Source organism: Xenopus tropicalis, chromosome 5 (genome assembly GCF_000004195.4).
Source record: "Xenopus tropicalis strain Nigerian chromosome 5, UCB_Xtro_10.0, whole genome shotgun sequence".
Taxonomy (NCBI): Eukaryota; Metazoa; Chordata; class Amphibia; order Anura; family Pipidae; genus Xenopus; species Xenopus tropicalis.
Window position 1 is genome coordinate 64,242,158 of NC_030681.2, and position 25,989 is coordinate 64,268,146.

The 25,989-nt window shown below is 36.6% G+C and overlaps 1 protein-coding gene across 1 annotated transcript in view; it reads right to left on the bottom strand.

Moving 5' to 3' along the window:
• The window catches only part of ezr (ezrin), a 56,186-nt gene extending 35,443 nt beyond the window's left edge, over positions 1-20,743 (bottom strand). The window contains exons 1-3 of the mRNA NM_001030458.1: positions 20,663-20,743; positions 18,043-18,126; positions 2,636-2,719 (exon numbers count right to left, since the gene is read on the bottom strand). Of these exons, the coding sequence (NP_001025629.1) occupies positions 2,636-2,719; positions 18,043-18,054 (96 nt within the window). The 5' untranslated portion in view covers positions 18,055-18,126; positions 20,663-20,743. The remainder of the gene's footprint in view (positions 1-2,635; positions 2,720-18,042; positions 18,127-20,662) is intronic.
• Positions 20,744-25,989: the final 5,246 nt, after the last annotated feature.

Sequence of the window (25,989 nt, forward strand, 5' to 3'; positions counted from 1 at the left end):
ACTCTCAGAGAAAATATCAATTAAAACAGGTGCTCATGAGCCCAACCTGCAGCCTTCCTTTGTCTTTTATATTTTCCAATCTTCATAGCAACGAATAATTTAATTTTTACCAGTTGCATTATCTGTAGGAATGGCTGTTGAATTTATGAAATATGGTTTTTGCAATTGATGTTGTCACTCATTTTAAATAAAATATTACATTCTAAGTATTTTGTGCTATTGTAAGTACAGTATATTATTTTAACCTGTGTTTTAATGTTACAATCTTGCACTAAGTTCAATTCACTGCAACCAGAGTGTTTGCCTTTACAAAGCAAATGACATATGAGTCAGTGACCCTAGGAGACATTAGAGAAAATGCTACTTCGCCTAGGGCTGTGGAGCAATGATAACAATGAGGGCAAGGCCAAGGTTTTTGTAGATTTTGAATACAGGTATGTTCTGTAAACAGTCCTGAATTCAGGGTTTGTGGTGCTTTAAAGAACACTATTGGTTTTAAAAATATGTATAAAAGTGGAGACTGCTTAAAGCGGACCTGTCACCTTAAGAAATAATTTCAAATTGTTTTCTATTGTGTTTGGCAAGCAAAATAAACTTTACTTACACTATATAAATTATTTGAATCTTATTTTCTTCAGCCTTGGAATTCACAATTGCAGCAAGCAGGCAGGGGCCATTTTGTGGACACTGTTATCAAAGCAGGCACTGCATCCTGCCAAAATCTTGTTTCTGTGCCAGTATGGGTACATAATGCCCATGCCCATGCACACCTACATAATAGGTACATAAGTAGCAATATTATCGATTATTGATTTCACATGTGGCAATCCAAATGTATGTCAAGGGAAACGTAAGCATTTTTGGGAGTTTTGTTGGCCACAGTAGCACAGATTTCCTTGTGTGCCGCTGAAATTGTCCATAAAAGATAAGATGAACTCTTGCAATACCTGTCCTAAATACTTTCAATATATTCTGAGCCATTAGATCAAATTAACCCTTGGTAAGACATATTGGGATATGTAACTATATGGAATATCCCAAAAATGTATTTGGGCAACCAGTGTTTCATTTGTATATAGGAAAACAAACCTTCTTAAATAAATAGTATCGTGTCCATGGCCCTCAAAGATCACTGTGTAGGTACTTGTACACATGTACAGCACTTCTGAAGTGGTTGCTCTTTCCGATTATACTGGAGGAATGTAAAATCAGCTGAGAAATGCTTACTGAGCACATTCGTGTTTATACGTATTATGGTTTGCTATTTTTGTTAAAGGGGAACATATACATTAACATTGTTGACAAATGTGTTGTTTGGACCCATATTTATATGGAGATTTCACCCCAAATAATTCCAGACACCTCCTGCTAACTTCAGTTGGAACAAGGGTTTTTGCAAAGATGAACTTTAGACCATTTTTAGGTTAAAAAACCTGCCTGTATTATGCAGTGTCTGGCAGTTTCCTTTGAAGTTAATAATAGGCAAAAGATGAGGTAAGGTTGCTTCCTGCTAAAATACACAGAGAAAACAACCCATGGCACCACTATTGTAAAATAGACCTTTATAATATATATAGATTGTAAAAGTTCACTGCAATGATAAAAGGTGAAAGGATAAGGAAAGGCTAAGTCACTTGGGGGTGCCAAAATGTTTGGCACCCCCAAGTGATTTTAATCGCTTACCTTGTACCCCGGGCTGGTGCCCCTGTTAGGAGAAAACAGCACCAGCCCGAGGTACCTGTAGCGGAGCGCTTCCTCCTTCCTGCTTCGTTTTGCAACAACTAAACAACCGGCGCATGCACAGTAGAGTGAAAAGCCGACTTCTCTGTTTAAGTTCGGCTTTTCACTCATGCGTGCGCGAGCAAAGCAGGAAGGAGGAAGCACTGCAGCTACCCCAGGCTGGTGCTGTTCTCTCCGAACAGGGGCACCAGCCTTACATTTTGGCACCCCCAAGTGACTTTGCCTTTCCTTCTCCTTTAAGGACACTACCTTAGAATAATCATTTTTTTATTGTGTGTGATCTCTAAATGTTAATTGTGAAAGGGAAGGTTATACTGCACCTACTGGAAATGAGCAAAGACATGTCCTTCCCGCTTAAGTCAATATTATCTATAATGCATTACAAACACAAGGCAGCTATATTATCAGTTTGAAATACAGTATATCTCTGTTTACTGTAGACAGAATGCAGAGAGCACAAAATTTGCACAAGGCCACATTGTATTTTACTTTGCTGCTAACTTGAGCATCTTTTTTAAAAATAGGATGTCTTTGTGCCTACTACATGTAATTAATAAAACAAACCAAGCTTCACATATAGGACAATTACTTCAGGTATATGCAGAGCAGTAACAAATGAGAGTTTGCTTGGCTATTGTTTCCGCTGCTGTGGTTCATTAGCCTAACACAATATCAAGCCATTCCATGTTCCTAAATCTTTACTATAAAGATTTTAAGTTAAAAAGTTATGAGAAACAGAGCCAAAGTTTTAACTGAATTTGATTTGCTGTGCAAGAAAAATGTGGAAGTTCAGTTTCAACAATACAAATTAAATACAGATTGAACTAGAAAGCACAATTTATCCTAAAAACCTGAAGGGACACTTTGCGTGTATGTTGTTATGATAAAAAGTCACCTGATCAAAAAGCTGCTTCCCTGTGGTGCTTGGTTGGATGGCGAATTCCAGCTCCGCATCCATAGTGGTCACACGAACATTTACCTAAAGGTCAAAAATAAAGCAGAATATTAGACAAGGATTATTTACTAAATATATTTGTGAAAAACTTAATACAAGTATATATGCTAACATAAAGAAGTCTAATCACCAGTAGCAACTTTTTTTTTAATCAGTACAGGTATGCATTGATTAATTATCTATTATCCAGAAACCCAATATTCAGAAAACTTTGAATTAAGAAAAGCCTTTCTCTCATAGACACCCACCTTTAGAAAATAAAACATTTTTTTTAAATACTTCCTCTTTCTATTATACTTGATCCGAACTAAGCAGCATAAATCCATATTGTCAGCAAAACAATCCTTCTGGGTTTCTTTAATGTTTCTTTAACATTTATATAATTTCTGTATACAGAAAACCCCAGGTCCCAAGCATTCCGGGTAATAGATCCCATACCTGAAACATGAAAGCATATAAGTATACTGTAATTATAATTCCCTATCCAATTCCCTATCAAAGCATAATTATACCTGAACCTGATATTAATAAGACACATTAGCAGTAATTCCACACTCCAGTTTTACAGTAACACAGGTTGTTCCATATGGAGTTCACTGTAATTACATTTCTGAATTGTTACTGGAATTATTGAGCACTTAATAAGTCTAAATCGGCTTATGTAAGTTACTAGGCCACTAACATGTTAACAGGCTTTTGTGTCAATTGATATCCAGATGGAAAATAACCAGGGATTTTGCTGTCAACAGTAGAAAATTAGGCCTTGGTTTACAATGTAATTCCACACATGGCTTTATAAACTTATGTTGAGAGAGTAAAATTTGATAAAGTAGGTGCCAAAAGGCTAAATTAGATAAAGAGGCTAGCAGGTGTATTTTAAATCAATCATTTTTCTCAAATTATTATTTTCTACAAACGACATAGTAATAAAAAACAAAAGTATGGGATCTATTTTCCAAAAACCTAATCTAAACCTAATCAATCAATAAAAAAACTATAATCCAAAAAAAAATCCAGAAAGCTCTGAAATTTGTCAGAAAAATCATAGCAAATCAGTCCTACTGGGATTTTTTTAATATTGTAATATAATGCTCAGCTGCATTCTAGTTTGGAATTTTAGCAACCATCTGGTTACCAGAATCTAAATTACCTTAGGAACTAGGCCGTGGTGTGAGTGAGAGATTGTAAGATGAATAGGATAATACAAGTAACAATACAAAGTTGTAGTCTCACAGAAAAATAGTTTTTGGCTCCTGAGGTCAGTGACTGAATTTGAAACTTGGGAGGAGGCATAAGAAGGTTGAAAAATTTTGCTAACAACTGGCCATTCTATAACCTACTACAGGTTAAAGGAACTACCCCTTTCATGTAAATGAAAATTTAAACTTCATCTTAGACAATTTCTAAATATAATCAATTAAGGTTATTAGGAGTCAGATATAACAGATTAATATCATAAGCATCACACATTAATTAACTTCAGAAGTTGATAGTCAATAGTTTGTTACATTGATAAATTAAATTGTTAATGTTGTAATTATCCTAGAATTGACCTAATTTAACCCACTGAAATTAGACACTTGCTCCAGTGTAACCTAAATGATTTCAGGAAGGTAATTTTGAAGTCTTTATCACTAGGACTATTACTGGAGAAATTGCTAAATAGCAATGACCTACTTCTAAAAGTAGTGGCAATTAAAATGTCCTTTGTGAGTGTAAGACTTTAAATGTTAACTACTGGATCATTGTTTTAATATAATCTGAATCTACTGTGATTTCCCTGAGCTTTTAATGGTAGAATAGGTGAAACTAGAAGTTGCTGGAGAAACTGATAGAAACTGAGAGAAGAGATATTTGCAAAAGGTTCAGAGACCGAAGACATGGAAATGCTAAATGAGCAAAGCTGGTTTTAACAAATATAGAAAAGCATAACTGATCACTGAGCCTGCATCTGAGCTTTAGCTTTTGTTCAATGTTTAGCTTATATCTACCTGCCAATAAGAGGGCTTTACAGTGTTCCACAGCTTACACAAAAGTGCCCAAGAACTTAATTTCACTTGAATGAAATGTGTTTTTATCTTGAAAACACTCACTATAGTAGCTTGGAGCTAACAAAACATCAGAACTAGCGGTCAAGCATTTACTATTTAAGTGAATAAGAAGCAGCAGGTTGCAGTTTCAGGTACATCTGCCATAAGCCTTATAGCTCTTCTTCCCCCCCTGCTCCTCTAGCCTGGAAAAATTTTAATTCAATTAAGCATTATATAACAGCTTTAAACATTCAGAAGCTTCAGTCCAACAGCTTGTATGTAATTTTGTTCAGATGTCAATTTTTCTCTCTCATAAGTTTTACTGTTCTCCAAAAATGTCCATAATTTTTCAGTCTCTCTTTTTATATTTGTCTGCAATGCAAAGTTTTAGAGAAAAGCAAATTTTAAATTCTGTACTTATAATTACTTAGGCAGAAACACTATTCATTACAGAAATGTATTAGAAATATATTAGCTTTGGTACTATAAAGCAATCCATCCCAATATTCAGCTCTAATCTCATCTATTTGACTATTACTATATGGTGTATAGGATATCGAATTGTTCTGTTTGTGTTTACATATTTTTCCAGTCCCACAAGCACATAAGTTATTTCTGTTCATTCACTCTCATGAGACAGATGCTATCTGCTGCCTTCAGGTATGGAATGATCTTTATTTGACCCATCCTTAAAAAAAAGTACTCACATACTCTCATATCCTACACTTATATAAATTACTATTACAAACTTGGTCATGAACACTGTTTCCAGACATTTTTTAGACTGAGTCAGAGTTTCAGCCAACTGAAAAGCACTCAGGATCACCTACAGTGGCTCCAACTTGAACAGGAACATCAGGTAAAAAAAAGAGTAAGCCCCCATGTGTATGGACTTTAATCTTTCATAAAGCATATAGCTGCTACTTTTAGCTGGCTTTTAGGATCTTCTGCAGGAAGTTAACTATTGTGTCCATTCATTTAGAAATTAAACCTATTTCTAGACAACTACAGTACCAGAAACATATTCCCTTGTACAATATAAATCTGTAGCAACGATATAAACAAAAGTCAACTGATGTGTACAAAAGCAGGCTACCTGTAATGAGGAATTCATGTAAATGTAAAATAGGTGAGGTGATATTACTTACATTAAACCTACTACGTTCTTGCATTCTCTCTAAGTAAAGCCACTTGATAAAACAAGCAGGCAAATGAAAAAGTAATTTAAATACTGGAGAGTATAGTTCTTACATTACTGTAAGAACACCCAGAGGTCAATCACACATATAGTGGGTGTTTGCATAGCTTTTTATCATAAAATGCACCTTTCGGCATGTTTTTACTTGCAAAAAAGTATGGTATTGCACAACTACAAGGAATGGGTAAACCAACAAAAAATCCTTCAAATTTCTTCTGCAAAATGTCCCTTGTCCTTTAACTTCAAAGGAGTTCAAGGGCTGCAGATCAATAAAATAAAAGAACACTTAAAGCTAATGTCTTAACAGATTTAACGCTAATACCACACATTGCACAGTCTTGGCAAGTTGAAAAACGCTTGCTGGGAATACGCTACTATAAAATCCTTCTTGTACCTGCACTAGGAAACAGTGAATACGCTCAGGTGCAGGCACACAAAGCCGCTATCTGCCAAAAAATGCGAGACTTCACATTTTCAGTGGATATCGGCTACACGTGCCTGCATCCATGTGTATTTAATGCTTCCCAGTGCCGGCACAAGTTGGAGGATTTTACAGTAGCAGGGTGTATACACTACATCTGACATTAGCCTAACAGCACCTAGCAAGAGCATATCCGCTTCCCCAAAAGGGTCAGATCTGCCATGATTGCAGGCCATAAATAAGCCAAACAGCCCAAACAGCTCTGTGTGTTTATTTCCTTGTAAACCCTGTACTTACTTACTGTAAGAAAACTTTAGAGTGAAGACACACTGAGCTACAGTACTAGTAGCAGCTACTTTTTCATGGCTACTAAACTCCAGAAAATACCTTGCCATAGACAATACTGAGCATTGTCATTATTAAATGATCAGCATTGTCTACAACCACAACAAGTAGCTGTTACTAGTATCTCTGTGTGTCTTCACCCTAAGGTGTTTTTTTCTCCAAACAAACCTTTGGTGATTGTGGCCAAAGAGTTCAATATTTACTTCATAAGTCAACATCACTTGTCTCCAAAAGGACTCTGGCTTGTCTAGATGCTGTTTGCATACCTCATATATTAAGGTTTATGTTAGATGCAGACAAACAGTGCAAAAAAGCATGCTCATGTTTCCATTCTAAATCCACTCGTGCCTCTGCACCAAGGCTGATGCAGTGCAATTCTGTGCAAACACTAGAGGCAGCGCAGGCCCGATATAGATAGTAGAAATGCTTACTTTTCATAATCTGTGAATGCAATGTATAAAGTAACTTTAGTAACTGTTCTGTAAACAGCAACTGCAGAGGTTAAGGTTTAGAGCTCCTGCCTGATGAGCCCAAAATCTATAAAAGAGAATGAGCTGACTGTATTTACCACAGTGCTGAACAAGTTTGAGTCCTTTTCAAGTCCTCTTTCGTGAGTCAAGGTTTACACCTTATAAAATCCTGGTTTCTAAAGAGACTAATATAGTTTCATTCTCTGAGTGAAAGAGAATAAAAATACTAGTAATTAGGAGAAAGGTGGCTACAGGAGGTCATAAAATATAAGGTACTAAATTTGCCCAGGAGCATTAACCCACAGCAACCAATCAGAAACCAATCACATATCCAAAAGCACACATTTTATTAGTTGCTATAGGTTACTGCTATTAGGCAAACTTAGTTCCTTTTATTACATATGGGGGAATGTGGCATTAGCCTTTCAAATTTTCTTAGTTTTCTTCTAGTTTTGTTCTTGGGCTACTTAGAATTAGATTCTAAGGTGGATTAAGATGTAAGTTATTAACATATTCAGTGACAAATAGGAACAAGCCCCAATAATTCAGATCAGACACAAACTTATGCTAAGAGAACATTTGATTAGCTACAACTTTGAGTGTAATTGCAGGCAGGTTTTATAGGGCATATTTTTACATTTGAGCTTTTTGTGGTTTTGATGCATAATAAATGATGAAAACATTGTGTTTTTTTACATGAAAAAATCAAATTTTAGCTCAAAAAACAGGAATCATGTCAAAAAAATACAAGCATTAGATGCTGCCCTACATAATTATTTATATTGTGTTTTTTTCAGTCTTGGAATTCACAATTAGAGCAAGCAGGACAGGATCTGCCCATGTGCATGAAGAGGCTACACAATTATACACGGTATTTAAAGAGGGGGAAGTGAGGACTGCAGTGATATCTAAAAAGTGCAGAAGAGAGAGTGAAAGCACCTACAGGCATTGAAGCTGGAAAAGCAATATATGACATACAGATAAAAAATTTGTAAGCATTTATAACAGGTATGAATGTTTTGCTTAAAAAATGGGGATTCATATTTAATTTAAAAATGATTTTCTTATACAGCATTTATGTCTGGGTGATAAGACCCCTTTAATGTCCTCCAAAGTTACCTTTCAACAGGTATAGCTAGCTTTAGTGTATCTAAAAAGATTTGCTTTTTGCATGCTTTCATTGATACATAATTAGAAGTAACCATACTGTTTACTTTAACAGATATATTCAAATTAAATTCAAATTAACACAATAAATAGTGTGTTGAAATTACATTCTGTCTTTTGTTTTAATTAAAAATGTATACATTTTATACTTTGCTATTTTTGCCATTATAATGCACTAATTTGGGCTATATGAACTCTCCTGCCTTCCTTTATATATAGGACAGTTTGTTCAGAGCTTCCTATCTACCTTTGAACAAATAAACCCCCTCCTTCTCAAAGCAGCAGCCTTTGAGTAGATCATTATAAGGGGCTTCTCAGTGGACTGGTCATTTTTTATGAGTTCCTCTGATGTTCAGACTGTACTAATGTCAAGGCCAGATGATGGATTGTTGGAAGAATTCATAGGGAAAGGACCTCTCCTACACCTCCCACTGAGGTGACAGCCGCTGAGGGTGTAACAGGTCTGGACCTAGTGGAGGAGTGGAGGCGCTGTGCGCGCCTATACTGTCCGGTGGCACCCCTATGGATCCCCGCGGTGGGCCCCGGACAGTCCCAGGTACCCTACAACTAAAGAGAAACTGGATTTTTAATCTTGTTCAGTGCCAGAAATAATAGAATTAGATATTCATAATTAAAACAACAGGCAAAAAACACAAGGCCTATTCACTGAGCTCATGTTGAAAAGGGATGTTTATTGGCGATAGCTCTTAGTACAAGTTGATTCGAGAAGAAATATGTAAATCCCATTTTCCAAAAATGCAACTGACATATATTTTATGACTGCTGTATTTTAGCAAGTTGAAGTAAATATTTTGTTAAGATACCATAGGTAAACAAAAGAGAAAACAATGACATTAATTTTTAAGCTATTTAAAAACAGTTTTTTTCCACATAAATGTAATGCAAGTCTATAAGTCAAAATTCTGAAGCTACATTTGCCATTCTATTACATCCTAGCAAGTTTGAGCTGGCACCAATTGTTTATTTTTTCACTATCATTTCTTGATAAATTGAGCAAAAATTGCAGATTAACAATGGTAGTCACAACCTTTAGGGCACCTATCATGCGCAGCATTTGCAGCATTTCACGAAATTTTCTGCAGTTTTGTTAAATGTTTCTTGAAACAGGACTGATTTGCTCCTAACTAACCACTTAGAAACTAGGTTTCTTGGTATCTAAGGAAAATAATGCATGAACCTATACTCAGTGACTCAATAACCTGTGTTAAGTAATTTAAGTTACAGGTGTGTCAGTGTTCAGTCTCTTATCATCTACTTTTCATTTCAATTTGTGAATCAGCATGGCTTATTGTGAACTGTATACCTGCAGAATTCAGCTATGGAATTTATCACATCCCTACACAAAGCTGATAAGGAAATTATGTTAGCAGACAACTATGAATACACTAATGGTAGCTATGGACACACCTCCTAACTCCCAATGACATATTTTTTAAAAAATGTAATAAGTATACTGCAGGGTATGAAGACAATCTTTTATGCCTCTGTGATTTTATATACAAAGTGTTTCCAAAACAGCTGGTTTAAATGCTATGTCTAGACAATATTTCACAGAAGTAGTTCATACAAGGTGTTCCTCATGTCCTGGTTTGTTTTGCCCTCTTTGAATCAAATACATCATGTAAGACATTGATCATAATGTTTTTAGCGTGTAGTCTGTTTTTGAACATAATGGAAGAGGGCTATAAACAAAATTGAATTGTAATTTTGCTTGTATTAGCTAATAATTCACAGGGAGAGGACACATTTCCCCATACAATCAGAAAAGGGATTTATCATTTGTAAGGCTATTGAACAACATTGCAGCATATTGAAGTGATAGAACATAAAGCTATTTTACAAGAGTGGCCTGTAGTCCAAAAACATTCTTAGATCAGAACTGGGGCTTCTACATAAAAATAGGCTGCTAAACCCAGTTAAAGGGGGAGTTTACATTTTACAAAACATGAATTTAATGAATAAGGCTTGTGTTGAACATACTTTTTACATACAGCTACCACACAAGGTAGGGGTAGGTAGGAGGTGGGCGAAAGGAAGCCTATTTGCCTGCCCCCCTCCCGCCCTTGGATCCTGCACTAACTAACACAGTTAATGCTTAAACAAAAGGCTGTGCTGTATGTCATTGCACTACAAGACAGCATGAAGAAGCCTACAGCCATTTGCAGAAAGCCAAATGCAGCATTCAGTTTGGCAAATAAGGCCTACAATGTTCACACAGATTAAAATTCCTGTAAATATAATTTATTATGCAACAAGGGAACAAGAGAAAAGCTACTTTTGTGGTATATGCAATGGAAAAAATGAAAAGGAGAAAGAAGAACTTCTGCCTAATTATAATGATATTTTCTAATCAGATTCATATTGGTCATCTGGTAAAAGTAGATAACTTTCAAAAGCTCTCTGGGTATGAAGGATTTTTCGAGAGCAATCAGTGCAAGTAACTGATAGCATACTCAATCTTTTTCAATAAAATGATAGAGTAAGTAAGTCATAAACTATTTATGCAGATGAGAATGACACCTAAAAGTTGTAATGGCCCACATATGTGGTCCAAAGTTTCCAAATGCTTAAATACGTATCATGAGAGAGTATCAGAAAGAATCCTATTTAGTTTCTCTTTAATCACTATATTATTTAACCACTCTTTCAAATGGGGATTTGGGAGAAAAGAAGTAGGTCATGATTTTGCAATGCTCCGTTTGAGGGCTGTGAATATAACATATTAGACAAAAACCTGCAAACTAGAAATTTTTTATATTTTCTTATTTAGTTACTTTACTTTTTTTTTTTTTTATTTTAAATGTTTTTATTTTGTGGTTGAAAGTAAAGCATACAGAGGAGCACCTTTTGGGTTATCCCAGGGTGCCAAGCAAATTTATACATAATCATAAACATAGGGAAAGAGGAGGGGGGGGGTAGAGGAAGGGGATAAAAGAGGAAAAGGCAGTTCAGGGTAAGAGAATAAATTTAAGTGGTAGAGCAAGGTAAAGTAGAATGGGAGAGTAACCGGTAATTAGTTACTTTACTTTACTTACTTTTATTTCACCAACCAAGAGAATTTTGTCAGATGAATATGAGTAACTGATTCAACAAGGCCAAATACTCTTGACTAAAACCGATGTACTGTAGAACTAAATTATAGAACTAAATTATAGAACATTGTGCCCTCCACAAATATTAAAACAAGAGAGTTTGAGAAGGAACCCTCTTCTGTAATCCAGCATTGACCAAGTACAACTGAATGCAAAAAATGTGGTACCACTTGCCAAATTAGACATTTACTGAATTTAGAAGTGAACAGCAGTAAACAACTACTTTACAGTTTGTTTAAAAACAACATATTTGCAAACTGCAGGCTAAAAATCAGCCACTATGCTAGCAACAGTCTGCTACCGTGCAGGTGGGTGCAGGCAGTGCAGGCAGTGCAGCAGATATCAGCCAAAAATGTGAGGGTTTGCATTTCCAGACAATATTCGCATAATCTGCCTGCACCCAGGTAATGCTTCAGGCTGGTGCCAGCATAGGGGCTGAATCTCAGTCTGCATTTTCTGCAGACCAAGAATCAGTCCCGTGTGGCACTAGCCTTGGAGTTAACATCAGTAACTTATAATTTCCTCACTTTCTAAAAAGTCTGCTGAAAGGACCTTCTGGTGGTGAATAAGAGACCAGTTAGTTTAGTACAAGGGCCGCTTGTATATTTGTATAAAGTAATCAAATTTATCCCTTAGGCACCATTCTTTTCTCATAACAGAGATAACCTTTATAAGCATAGTAACTATACTTAAGATTTTCTTTATTTATTATTATATTTTTTACATGAAGTAGAGAGCAAACCAGTATATTCTAGATGGAGCCTTACTAGTGCTTTGTATATAGCACTACTTTTTGATGTGCCACAGAACTAATCACTGATGTAAATGATACCATTTTTTCTAGATAGGAAACATTCTTGGTTCTAAACTGTGACAAACCAAACCCCATGTGTAGGCAATAATTATCTACATGTAGCACATGTGGTCAGGTCAGTTTATGTTCAAGATTGTTTAGGTCTTTGGGTTCCCTTAATTAGCTTGGTGTACTGACAGGTACCAAAAGAGTATTTTGGCTTAAAAATGCATACTTTTTATATTTTTGCACTGAAATCTGCTTTGTTTACCACCAAAAAGGAGTACATAGTTAAATAATTCCCTATAAATTATATTCACCTTTAAGTTATACATTTTTAAAAATAGAAAAAATGTATATTTTTCTACAACAATACTAAAGGGTTGATTCACTATAATGCTTATCGCATGGTTTTTTTGCATTAAAATAGATGCGAAAAAACACGCAATTCACTAAAGTATTATCGCATGCATTAAGTCGCATATCGCATGTGTTAATTAGCACACAACCACATGCGTTAATTTTACCACATTGCGTTAATTAGCGCCCAGGAATAATACTAACGCATGATTCACAAACACTTAGACGCGCTAAATATCGCATTAGTCTATGCAAAAATTAAGACCTACTTGGGGCAGGCGGTAATAATAGGAAAGTACAGTTCATGAGCTTTTGGCAACACAATAAGGACTTTGCAGTGGGATTTATTCAAGTATGTGTTGGCCCTAGAGTGATGCAGCCTCCAGTTTGCAGGGAAATGGTCATTTTAAAAAAAAGTCGTTTTACGAACATAATGGTGTGTATGGCTAATATGGCGTGCACGCGAAAAGTAGCGCACGTGTGTTAAGTAGCGAGTGCAACAAGTAGCGTGCTGCATTAATTAGTGTGCGCTGCATCAAATACCGTATGAAAATAGTCTTTGCGACTTAAATAACGCAAACAGCATAGCGTCTAAATTAGCACAAATATCCTTTTAGTGAATCGTGCGTTAAGACGCGAAAAATAATACGCGATAAAATTTTTAACACATGCTATAAATAGCGCTCGTTTTAACGAATCAGCCCTTAAGTATTTTAACATTTAAAAAATAAGTTGTTTTAAGTCATTCAGATTACAGTACTATCAGTCATATTCGGGTTTGGTACAATTGATTTGAATCAAAAATGGTGAAAACTTGCACAAGTGAATAAAACATAAGAGAATACTTAACTGTAATGCAATGTTTTGTTTATGACACTCTTTATGCAAATAAAAACACTTACAAACATAACACACTGTGTTTTGAAGCTGGGCTTTTTCATTTGTTTGTATCATGCAAATGAAATGCTTCTCATTTTGCTTAAGCAGAACTAAACTTTGATCTTTTGTAATACACAAAGTATGAAAATGGCATTTTACCCTTTACACATACCAATATATACAATTATACAAATATATACAACTTTTATACAGCTCTGTAGCCTGTTTTATCTTTATTACATCTAGTACAATAAAGTACAACAAGCAAGCTCACTGCTCAGATATTACAGACAATGTATTATGAGGCCAATCTCTCAATGAACAGCTTTTGACATGGTTTCAAGAAAGCCCTTAGCAACAGAAACTAATCCTATTATATACTGTCAGCTGGAAAATACAAACGTGTCATTTTGCAGGGAATTCAGCCACCTTTTCAGAAAGGTTTGAAATGTTTCTGCTTCCCCTCCTTCCATAAAAAACTCAACATGTGGAGATAATGTTATCTACTGAATTGCAGAACAAACAAAAAATTTATACTGTAGGTATTGTTGTCCCTGTCGGACAACAGAGATTACGTGAGGTTTGCAACAATAACCACTATTCAAAATGGTCTGAAGTGCAGAACCCTTCCGCCAAGTATTAGGGGAATGTAGGCCCTGTACATTTCTGTATACATTTCAAAAGACCCTCAAAACAAAAACTTTTCATTAAAAAGACTGGCTTCCTTACAGAGGAGAAAGATACAATGTTTAAATGTAGGTCATATTGTTTCAGGTTCCTTACTGGTATCAGGGCAGAAACACCATAATGGCTAAGGTCCAAAAATTTCATACTGATTGCACAGTGCAATGTTTTATTGAGGGGGTTCTTTCACTAGCTCAGCAAAACTGCAGCTCTCTAACTGCCGCAGAATTACAACTTCCACAATACCCTAACAGCCTTGTAGCTCAAATATGTGCCATACCATCGCATATTTAGGTTTTTCAATAAGTGTTATTTATGCTTAAGCAGTCAGAATGCCCTTCAATAGGGCTGTCCAACTAGAAGTCTGGAGACAGAATGAGGAACTTTATCAAAGTGTGAGATTAGATCTCACCACAGAAAAACTTCTATTCATTCCAATGGAGTTTCTAAAAGTGTATTTATCAATGGGTGAAAGTTAGAGTTCACCATTTCATAAATATCTCATTTGTAAAAATCCTATAGGAATGAATAGAAAGTGGGTGAGTTTTTCTGTGGTGAGCTTTAATTTCACACCTTGGTAAATCTGCCCCTGTGCTGTTTTTATGGTCCCCAACTTTCCTAAAATCTTTATAGACTTCTGTCTATGACATAATTGTTTTATGATAGTTTTATAATAATCTAGCCCCTCCCCCAATGTGAAATAGCTGATAACTGGTGCACAGCACTGAAAATCAGATGTATAGTCATTTTTTTCTAATGGGGCTACAGTGTAATATACAATATCTTACTGCCTTGCAAATGAGTGTTAATAAAAACACGAGACCACTGTGCAAAACTTGGCATGTCCAGCTGGCTCAGCCTTCATGTGGCACTATTTCCAGAGGCAGAACCAGAATAGGACTTTGTATTCCTCTTTATTACTAAATGCAAGCTTTCTCATTGTCGAAAAATCCTTTCGTTAAATCAGCCAAACAACAAATTCCACAATGGTCAGCATGAAATTGTAACTCTTCATTTGATGACAGGTGCATTGTGAGCGCTTTCAGGCCTCTGATAACATTCACTTTGCTGTTTAAATCTATTGTTTCTAAAAATGAGTTATGCTTCAGTTATGCTTCAGCAGTGATTGTATATAGTTGGTACCTACAAACAGAACAGCATGTACACTTACAAAACATACTTGCATGTGCATACGTGCATTTTATTCAGTATTGTGTCCTTCCAATAATATTATCTTTCACTTTTATGACTTTTGTGCAAGTATTATGTACAGGTATAGAAACTATTATCTGGGGTTTTCCAAATAAACCTCCTTAATTTGTATTACCTGCTAACAAGATGTAAACATTAAATAAACCTAATTTTATGCTATGGATTGTTTTGCTATCAATATTGGTTCATTCAACTTAGTTACCATTAAAGGGGTTGTTCACCTTTGAGTTAACATTTTTTATTATTTCTAGTTTTTTATTTATTCCATTTTCAGTTCAGGGGTTCTCCAGTTTGGAGTTTCAGCAGCTATTTGGTTGCTAGGGTCCAAGCTACCTTAGCAACCAGGGAGTGGTTTAGATGACTGGTATATGAATAGGAGAGGGCTTAAATAGAAAAGAAAGTTACAAAAAGTAACAATAACAAAAAATCTGTAGCTTTACAGAGTGATAGTTTTTTTTTCGCTGCTGGGGTCAGTGACCCCTATTTAAAAACTGCAAAGAGCTGGAAGAAGAAGGCAATTAAATTCACAAACTATAACAAATAAATAATGAAGACCAATTTAAAAGTTGCTTAAAACTAGCGATTCTATAACATACTAAAAGTCAACTTAAAAAGTGAACCACCCCTTTAAGGTATAGTTTTATCATTACATGTAAAAGGAAATCATTTTTAAAAATAAGAATTATTTGCTTAAAATGGATTCTAAAAGAGATGTAATTCATACATCTGCCAAAACCCATGGACACACATTCATCCAGGGGCGGGCCGAGCCGACCGGGCACCCTAGGCAACCCGGTCGGCTACCTCGCCCCTCCACCGCTACTTCGCACCCCCCCCCCTGTTCTGACGCACATGCGCAGTTCAAGCGGGGGGCCGGGTGGGGCGCGGCGCGGTGTGCGATTCAAAGCGGCGCCACGCAAAACTTAACTAGGGGTAGGCAGGAGAGGCTGCTGCCTGGCGCCCCCCAATCGTTGCGCCCTAGGCAGCTGCCTCTTCTGCCTACCCCTAGTTCCGGCCCTGCATTCATCTCAGGATAAAAACATACCACTGAATAATAACCATGAAGCAAACTGCCCAAGATTATTCCTTAGGGTCCCTGTGGTGCAACAACTTGCATAAATGGGGAAGCAAAATGAAGGTCTCTCCTGACAAGGGCTCACGCCCGTTTACAATGGCTCACACAAGCAATATGGCACTATAAGGCAGCAATCCTCATCTATGGCAAACATTTTAATAAATCTAGTTCAGATAAGGCAATAAACTATACCCCATTAAATCTTATGCCTGGAACTATCAAATGGATCTCCACCCAAAAACGTTTTACATAATCAAAGAAAAGTTAATTTCCTATATACATTCACTACACATTTTTAGTGGTTTTATAATTATTTGTGAATGTGATGTTTACGTTCTCTGCGCTTCTGGCTCTGACTCCTGAAACAATGTTGTAATTCAACTGCTTCACAGATATGGAGAAAACTGACATTGTTTTAGGGTGAGAGCAAATGGCGCACTTTGTTGCCTGTGGGACTTTGTCTCTCAAGCGGGCAAGAAAGTACACAACAATACCTTTCTCTCCATATAAATCAAAATAGAAGAACAATGTAATTGTGTCAAAATGTGGAAGAAGGCAGTTTTGCTCAATTACACTGGTTTGAAACATGTAAAATGGTTTGCATGTGGCAATTTCCATGTATATGGACAGCAAGGTAGGACAATGCCCATAAGACAACAAAGCACTCTGTCTCCTATCATTGTTTAGAGTGAGAGACCAGAAAGAAATAAACAAGTACTGCTTTCAATAGCAATTTACAAATAAATAAAAAAAACTATTGATCATGCGTAATGAATGTATATAAGAAAGCTTCTTAGAATGACATTTTCTTTTGTTATGCACAAACTAATTTGCCTTGAAAAGAGAAGCAATATGTTTTTTTTTCATAAAGCTCACCTGACCAGCATACCATACACAAGCCAGTAGGCATACTATACAAAAGAGTCAGGGAATTCACAAGTTTGTTAGGTAAATTGCTAAGTATGTTCAGTATTATTTTGCTCTGTGCGGGATTTTTTTTTTGCAAAATACTGGTTTGCACTTATTTTTTTTTAAAAAAAAGAGCCATTTTAAGTATAAGCTTATTAGTTCCTTATTAGTTTCAGTTAGCTACTAATCAGTAACTGAAGAAATGGTACTGGCTGTAGATGAGAAAGTGATTATTCATGTTCCATCTTAAAAATGTTGTAGAACATACAAATTCACAAAGAGAAAACTAATTATAGGTCAAGTCACAAAGGAACTGTAGTCATGACTGTAAAAGAAAATGTAATCATTAACCTCCTGTCTGTTAGACATTAAGCACAATAATAGTAAAGAATAGTTTCAAAGGTAAATTGTACCCTACTTATAGCTACAGTTATCCAGAAAGACGCAATGAAATCCACCAAATTATGCAATTCACCAAATACTTTTACAACACACATAAAGACCCAAACTGGTCATTTAAAGAAGAACTGGTAATGCCATTTTTCTGCTTTTTAAAGACACTGTTAAATAAGTTTTGGGACATTAGTGATATTGACACAGAAGAAGCTGATTACAACAACTGAACAGTTGATCCTGATTTCAAAATGATTTTTGAAAAATATTAGCACAGACAATAATGAGTCGGACTTACCGGTTTTGGCATTTTCAGTTATGCGTCTACTCCTTTCACCTTGTAGTAATAATGATATAAAGTCTGTCTTGCTTAGCGCCAGTCCTGAAAATTGCAAATTGGTAAAGGGGATAAATGATAAAAGTAAGAACTAATTGCCTATAGCCCTAAATGGCTACTGAATCTCTTCCCTGCCTACTTAGATATTCTTCTTAGACCTATGAATCAGTAATAAAATTAGTCATCCAACTAAACCTAAAAAGTTTCAGGTGAAAGAAAGCCCATCTGCAACATGGAAAATACTGTCATTCTCCCAAACCTAAAAACCCAAACATATATTAATGTGGTGCCTCATACAGAAGTATTTAGCTACATGAGAAGGACGTAGGGGTGAGGATGCTGGGGAGAAACAGGGATGTGTTGGAATGCTGTAAACATCTTCCAGCTTTATTTCTGATGAATGCGAGTTGTAATGAACCTGTTAGTTCACTGTTTTTCCACAGACACTTGCTACTGCTGACTGATAATTAAAACAGACAGGAAATTAAGTACACTAATGCTTTAAAAGTTCGATGAGCCATGTATCTCAGAGAAATCTGGTTCTACTACATTTATTTCATAACTGTAACGCTATAATTAGGGCTGAATGAGTCTCTTTATAAATGCAGCCCACCATGTCCTTGTGATGCAATGATTTTCAATAGAGAAGGTGAGTCTAGTATTTAGCAGTGGAAGCTGAATTAGCTGCAGGCGGCCCCACCTTTACCTTGGCTAAGCTTATAACTTGTTCTCCAAGTTTGTACAACTTCCTTTAAAATGTCTTGTGAACTACAAGTCCTCTGTTTTCCCCGGCTCACAAAGCATGATATTCTGTGCCTTGAATGAGGATTTTGTGTGTGATAAATGACTGAAATATGGCATATTAGGGTGTCAATTCTTTGTTGCTTATTGATGTGGCTCATCTGAAATCACATTTGGCATACATGCCTGACCTTTGGTAACTAACTTCTATCTCATCTCAGGATAAAACTTTAGGCTAAGATTAACTAGACTGTACTACATATTGCATGAAACTGAAAAACTGAAAAGCCTTTATGTCAGTGTACACATCATTACCACATTTGTGCTCAAACATTATTCCCAAGAGTTCAACACTAAAATGCCCAAGGGGACATTATTATTATGTAATAATCATAAAATAAAGCTGCCCCTTTATTACCAAGTAAATTCAAACACAAGGATACTGTATATAACGAACAATGTAATATAAGAGTTAATGAATACATATAAAATGCTGCAGGTGTTTCCTTCTCATGTCCAGCTGTATAATACCTGTTGCAGGGACAATAAGGTTTATAGGACAGCCACAATTGGCCCGAGCAGCATCAGCAAATAAATCCTGTGTGTCTCAATGCACAAGCTGAGTTAAAGTGAAAGGGAACTGGCTGTATAACCTTATGTATAATTCATGTAAAGCACTAACAACCATGCTATCTGTGCACACAGATATATATATATTTTTTTTAATCCCTGCCCCTAAAGCTTACTCTAAATTTACAGGGGATACAGTTTCCTATTCCATATCAAAGAACATATCAGGTCCTTAGGAACTCATCTGATTTTCCTGTACTTATGGCACCAGTTCCAGGAACTATGTATATATTATGCAGATTACATTGTGCTTTCAAAAAAAATGTCCCTCAAGCTATTGTTGAACTACAGCACTCAAAAACTAACCCTAGCAGGAGTGAGAACTTTCTAAATTTTCACATAATAGGGTGGTAAATGTTCTTCTTTAAAATAATAACTTCTGATATAAGAAAAGCAAACTGATATGATGGCCCATAACCACGCTATATGGGTTAAATAAAAAAGTGAATGTAGAATGTTGGGCAGCCATTGCCTTATATAAGTTTAATGATTAATAAATGTCTTATATTAAGAGATTTATGAACAGAAGGAAAGCTGGCAAATAAGAACATAACTGCCAATCAATGAACAGAGCTGCAAATCAATGAGAAGACTGACCCAGAATATAGCAGAAATTACGGTACATGATACAGAAATCACAAAATATACCTTCTAATAAAGAAACTAATTCAGGGTGTTTTACTCTGTAATTTGGTAAGTTGCCTTAGTGAGGCAGTCACAGGTAATCATGTTCCTCCATTTACAGCACAACAATGCACAGTCACAGACATGCAGCCAGACTCACAGTCTCGCTCTTATACACACAGAAAGAAGTAGATTCAGTCCCACTCCCTCAATACTGGAGCAGACCCATTTTGTAATACTTTGAAACATTCATTTGACCAGGCTGTGATGAAAAGAAACAAAGTAACAAAGCAGTTACTGCTTTCAAAGACACCTGCAATATTATCAGAAGAGAATCAGCGAACTAGTAGTTTCTGTGTTCTTGAACACTATCATGGGGATAAGGGACATTTGCTTTTGCCCTGCTTAACTGAAAAAACTCCATTACCATTGCCTCCTGTGGACGTCTATGTGAGGAGCTAATCCTGTAAACACCTGTTGCCAGTCTGTTCCCTTTATAATTCACAGAAAACACAGGGTGCTCAGAGAAACTTATCCTAAGCTGTAATACACAAAAATAACCTAGAATCAAGCATGTGCTACTTACTCTTTCCTCCTGTACACAACCAGCTGTACCTTCTTTTTGCTGCTCTCTCCCTGGGCTCTCCTGTTCTCCCCACTGGCTGCAATATGGCTGAACTGCCAACTTTGTCCCACAGGTCCCTCCTTCTTGCCACTCCCTCTCTTGTGAAACTCTCTGCCTACCTGCCTCTCCCCTGCTGCCAGCATATGCACTCGGCTGTTGCCTGAGCTGGGAGGGGGAACATCCTAGAGTAAAGTACAGGAGAAGATATAAATACAACAAGATGCTCTGTATCATAACAGGTATAGAGGGGCGCAAACTGTTAGGGGTTGATTCACTAAAGTGTGATAATGCTTAGCGCATGCTTTTTTGCATTAAAAAGCACATGATAAATAGGTACCGATTCATCAAAGTAATTTCGCATGCATTAAAACGCATATCGCATGCGCAAAAAAACGCTATTTAATGTTATTTACCTTGCATTGCGTTAATTCTCGCATACATATAATACTAACGCATGATTCACAAACACATATGAAGCGTTAAATGTGCTAAATATCGCATTAGTCTGTGCGAAAATTAACACCTACTTGGGGCAGGCAGTACTTAAAGAAAATTGTGGTTCATGAGCTTTTGGCAACACAACATGGACTTTGCAGTGGGATTTTTTCAAGTATGTATTACATATGTTAAATCGTGCACTAATATCGCACGTGGTCATATATATTGTGTGCAGCGGGAAATAATGCACGTGGCGGGAAATAACGCAAGAAAAATGCTCATCGCAAGTTAACGCAAAGAACATCTCGTCTAAATTATGACGCCTGTCCTTTTAGTGAATCATGCATTGTCGCAAAAAATAAGAAGCGATAAAATTTTTAACGCATGCTATATAATTTTAACGCACTTTAGTGAATTGGTCCCATAGTGTGATTCTGTAAAATTTTTATAATATCAAAGTCAATTTTTTTTACAGACAAGCATTCAAAAGCAATTCACAATTCTTGTACGTGTTACTTGGGTGAAAAGTGCTTATCATATGTGGCACTTCAATTGCAAAGTCACAAGAAAAACAAAGTGCCACATATGTGTTCCCACTGGCGATTCACTTTATTTCTGGTTTAAAAACATTTTGGGAAGCTTTGTCACCCATGGTAGCCCAAATTTAATAAATATCCCTGTGTTCCATTAGCTTGAGGGAAACACTTACCAGTGGGAAGAGCTGTTGTAACAAGCACTAGCATGGCTTAGAAGGACCCAACAGGAATATGAAGTGGGCCACAAATAAAATTGCACTGCAATAAATAAAGGGCATGATTACCATAATTTCAGTGTATATACTAGATATATATATATATATATATATATATATATATATATATATATATATATATATATAAGGAAGTGGAGCACACCCTATAAAGGCTCAAATGCCCTGGGTGCTGGCAAAATGAGGAAATATAAGGACAGAGAGCCGCACGCACAAGGATTTAGCAATTAGTGAAAAAATGTATTTGAAAAAATCCAACGTTTCGAGTACTGACTGTACTCTTCTTCAGGGACAAACCACTTTGTCCCTGAAGAAGAGTACAGTCAGTACTCGAAACGTTGGATTTTTTCAAATACATTTTTTCACTAATTGCTAAGTCCTTGTGCGTGCGGCTCTCTGTCCATATATATATATATATATATATATATATATAAAATATCACACTGTGAAGTAAAGGAAGGGAAAGCTACCAATCATTTTTTGTGTACATACATATTTAAATATAGAGACTCCCCACTAAGAACCATAATAAAAGGTAAAAACACCGTATTCAACTTACATTTACACTAAGGGGTATATTTATCATGATGTGTAAAAAGTGGAGTAAAACATTACTGGTGATGTTGCTCATAGCAGCCAATTAGATGCTTTGCTTTGGTTTTCTAACTGTTGAAATCTAATGCTGATTGGTTGCCCTGGGCAACATCACCAGTAATGCTTTACTTCACTTTTTACACAGCATGATAAATATACCCCTAAATGTACTCACTGAAAGCCATTTAGCCCCCACCTTAGAAGGGATTGATTTACAGTGGCAGATGGATCACAGCAAAATCAGGTAATTCATTTGATTTATTAGACGCGATATCACCATTTTATGAACAGCAGGCACTCAATGAGCATATCATTGAAGTACCATAGTTAGTTTCTTACTATAGGGGAATATTTATCATGCTGTGTAAAAAAAGTGGAGTGAAGCATTACCGGTGATGTTGCCCAGGGCAACCAATCAGTGATTAGATTTCAACAGTTAGAAAATCAAAGCACGCATCTGATTGGCTGCTATAAACAACATCAGCTGTGATGTTTTACTCCACTTTTTACACAGCATGATAAATATATACCCCCATGTGTGTCTTGGCTTGTTTTGTGTGCACTGTGAATCCTATGATCCCAGGAGACAGCCCTTAATTCTTAAAATGGCAATTTTTTTTATTTGGGATTACCCAATAGCACATACTTAAACAGTATATTTTAATGAAAATGGTTTATTTAGATGAAGTAGGGTTTTACATATGAGCTTGTTTATGCAATATATTTTTATAGAGACCTACATTGTTTGGGGGTATAGTTTTAAACACATAATCCTAGGCAAAGGTGTACTAAATATTTAAAGGTAGCAACCACCAATCACAAGGTAACAAATTGTTAACCAATTATATTACAAGGTCAAGCTCAACAGATGCACATACCACCATAATGGTGCCCTCAGTGTTGAGATCAATTGTTATTAAACAACAACATTAAAAATAAAAGAACAACAGTACTAAAGAAAACATGGTAACATAGTAAGTTAGGTTGAAAAAAGACACACGTCCATCAAGTTCAACCTTTTATACCCATATAACCTACCTAACTGCTTGCTGTTCTGGGGGAAGGCAAAAAATACCCTCTGAAGCCTCTCAAATTAGGCGCAGAAGGGGGAAAAAAATCCTTCCTGACACCAAAATGGCAATCCGTACCTCCAAGGTTCTTCTCCATTATGGATTTGCTTAGTGCAGTCTCATTAAGTGTATAAGTGGCTTGCATATTTTACATCCCAGTTGCATGACCTTAGATTTATCAACATTAAAAATCGCTGCCATGATTGCTAGTTTCTGAAGATCCTGCTGCAAGGATGCCACATCCTGGATAGAATGAATTGGGCTGCAGAGTTTTTTGTCATCTGCAAACACTGATAAATTACTTATAATACCCTCCCCTAAGTCATTAGTGAACAAGCTGAATAAAATTGGACCCAATACAGAACCCTGAGGGACTTCAAGTAGAGAATATACCAGTAACAACCACCCTTTATACACAATCCTGTAGCCCAGTGCTGTCCAACTGGCGAACCCCCCTCTGTGTGGCCCTCCGCCTCTCTGGTTGTTTTGATGGTTTACCTTTGTGTAAGCTTTAAATGGTATCAGTACTGGCCCCCTGCATGGTTAACACCTCAAGATTCAGGCTGTAATCCCCCTGTATTGTTTAAAAATGTAATCCACTGTGTTGTTCACACCTTTTAATCCCTGCATTATTCACCCCCTGCAGTGTTCACACCTCAGGCTCAGGCTGTAATCACCCACATTGTTCACCTGTTCACACCTCAGACTGTAGGAGCAGTAGAAACCCACAAATAAACCCTGCAGACTATAAAAAGAACATATACTGTGGTGGTACTGCAATTAAAAAGTTTTTTAATATATAGTTATTGTGCAGACTGTAGGAGCAGTGCCAGCATTGCGTCACTGTAGGCTGCACACACACAGGCAGCATAGGACAGGCAGAGTATGGCACACACAGGCAGGGTAGGGCAGGCAGAGTATGACACACACAGGCAGGGTAGGGAAGGCATGTTTTTGCTGTACTACCACCATTAATATGGCTATGGTCATGCGATAACATGAGTGTGGTTTGAAGTGGGTGTGGTTTTAAAAAGGGGAGTGGTCAAAACTAGCTTCCATTATCGGCCCTCCACCATGGAGGCCGGAAAAATTCCGGCCCTCGGTACCACAGAAGTTGGACAGCACTGCTGTAGCCCATTTCCTATCCATGTGCAAATAACTTTACTAAGACCAACAGACCTTAGTATAGAAAATAGTCATTTGTTGGGCACTGTATCAAATGTTTTGGCAAATCTCAAATAGGTCACATCTACTGCATCCCCACTGTCCAGCTTCTTACTTACCTCATCATACAAAACAATCAGGACACACTCCTTGAAAACTTCAAACTTCTTCAAAATGTGCAAGCGATTAGTCACAGCAACGTCCATTATATTCTATGGACGAAAAGTCGCCTCAATTAGTCGCCGCGACTGGCTTCATTACATGTCGCTGCAACTAATAGCCCTGTGTGTCTTCACCCTCAAAAATGTCCTTCCCTTCATAAAGCTATGCTAATTACTGCTTGTAATGCCACTGTAATGTTCTAGTTAGATAGGAACCAGGTAGATGGACCACTGACCATAGCCCTAGTGTATATTTGTTTTTTGCACCAAACATCAAATTAAATAACATTTCGGTCACTATTACCCAGGGGTTCAACCACTTGCACATTTGCTATATGTTCTGGATTGTTAGCAATCACTAGATCCAGTAATGCTTGGTTTCTGGTTCCACAACAACCAAAGTTTATAAACTTGTTCCCATTTACTGTCCTGATAGTACTATTGCTCCAGTCAATATCAGGGTAATTAAAATCCCCAATTAGTATTACTTGCCAATGGTGAAATGCAGAAATTTGCTGCGAATCTATCCAAATTCACTCCTACTAACAGCCCTTTCTATTTGCAACAGGAGCTTACATTATGGGGTGTATAGCAAACCTCTACCATTAAAGGAAAACTAACACTAAAAAAATTTTAAGAAAAAAATCTATTCTACCCTGCCCCAATAATTGCCCTATCCTGCAAACCATTTAGTATTTTGAATGCTTTATTAGAAAATACCTATTAAAACTTGGCTTCCGGTCATTTGAAAAAAGGCGATATGGCGATGCAGGGGAAGCATCCACTATGCAGCGTTCGATTGATCGATCCTAGCCTGACTCCTGCCTATACAGAAGGAAGGTTAGGATCAATCGATAGCCGCATAGAGACTGCGGGATTTTCTAGGTACAAAACGACAACCTGTTTGTAAAGTATCACCAACAACCGGATCTTTTTTTAAAATGGCTTTATTCTTCTTAAAGGGTCAGTTCACCTTTATTACAGTTTGGAAATATAAATAGATACAGTCATTTCAACCATATTTGCAATTTGGTTTAATTTAAAAAAATGGATCATTCTCAAAATAGCTACCTGTTAAGGTAGTACTTCTTA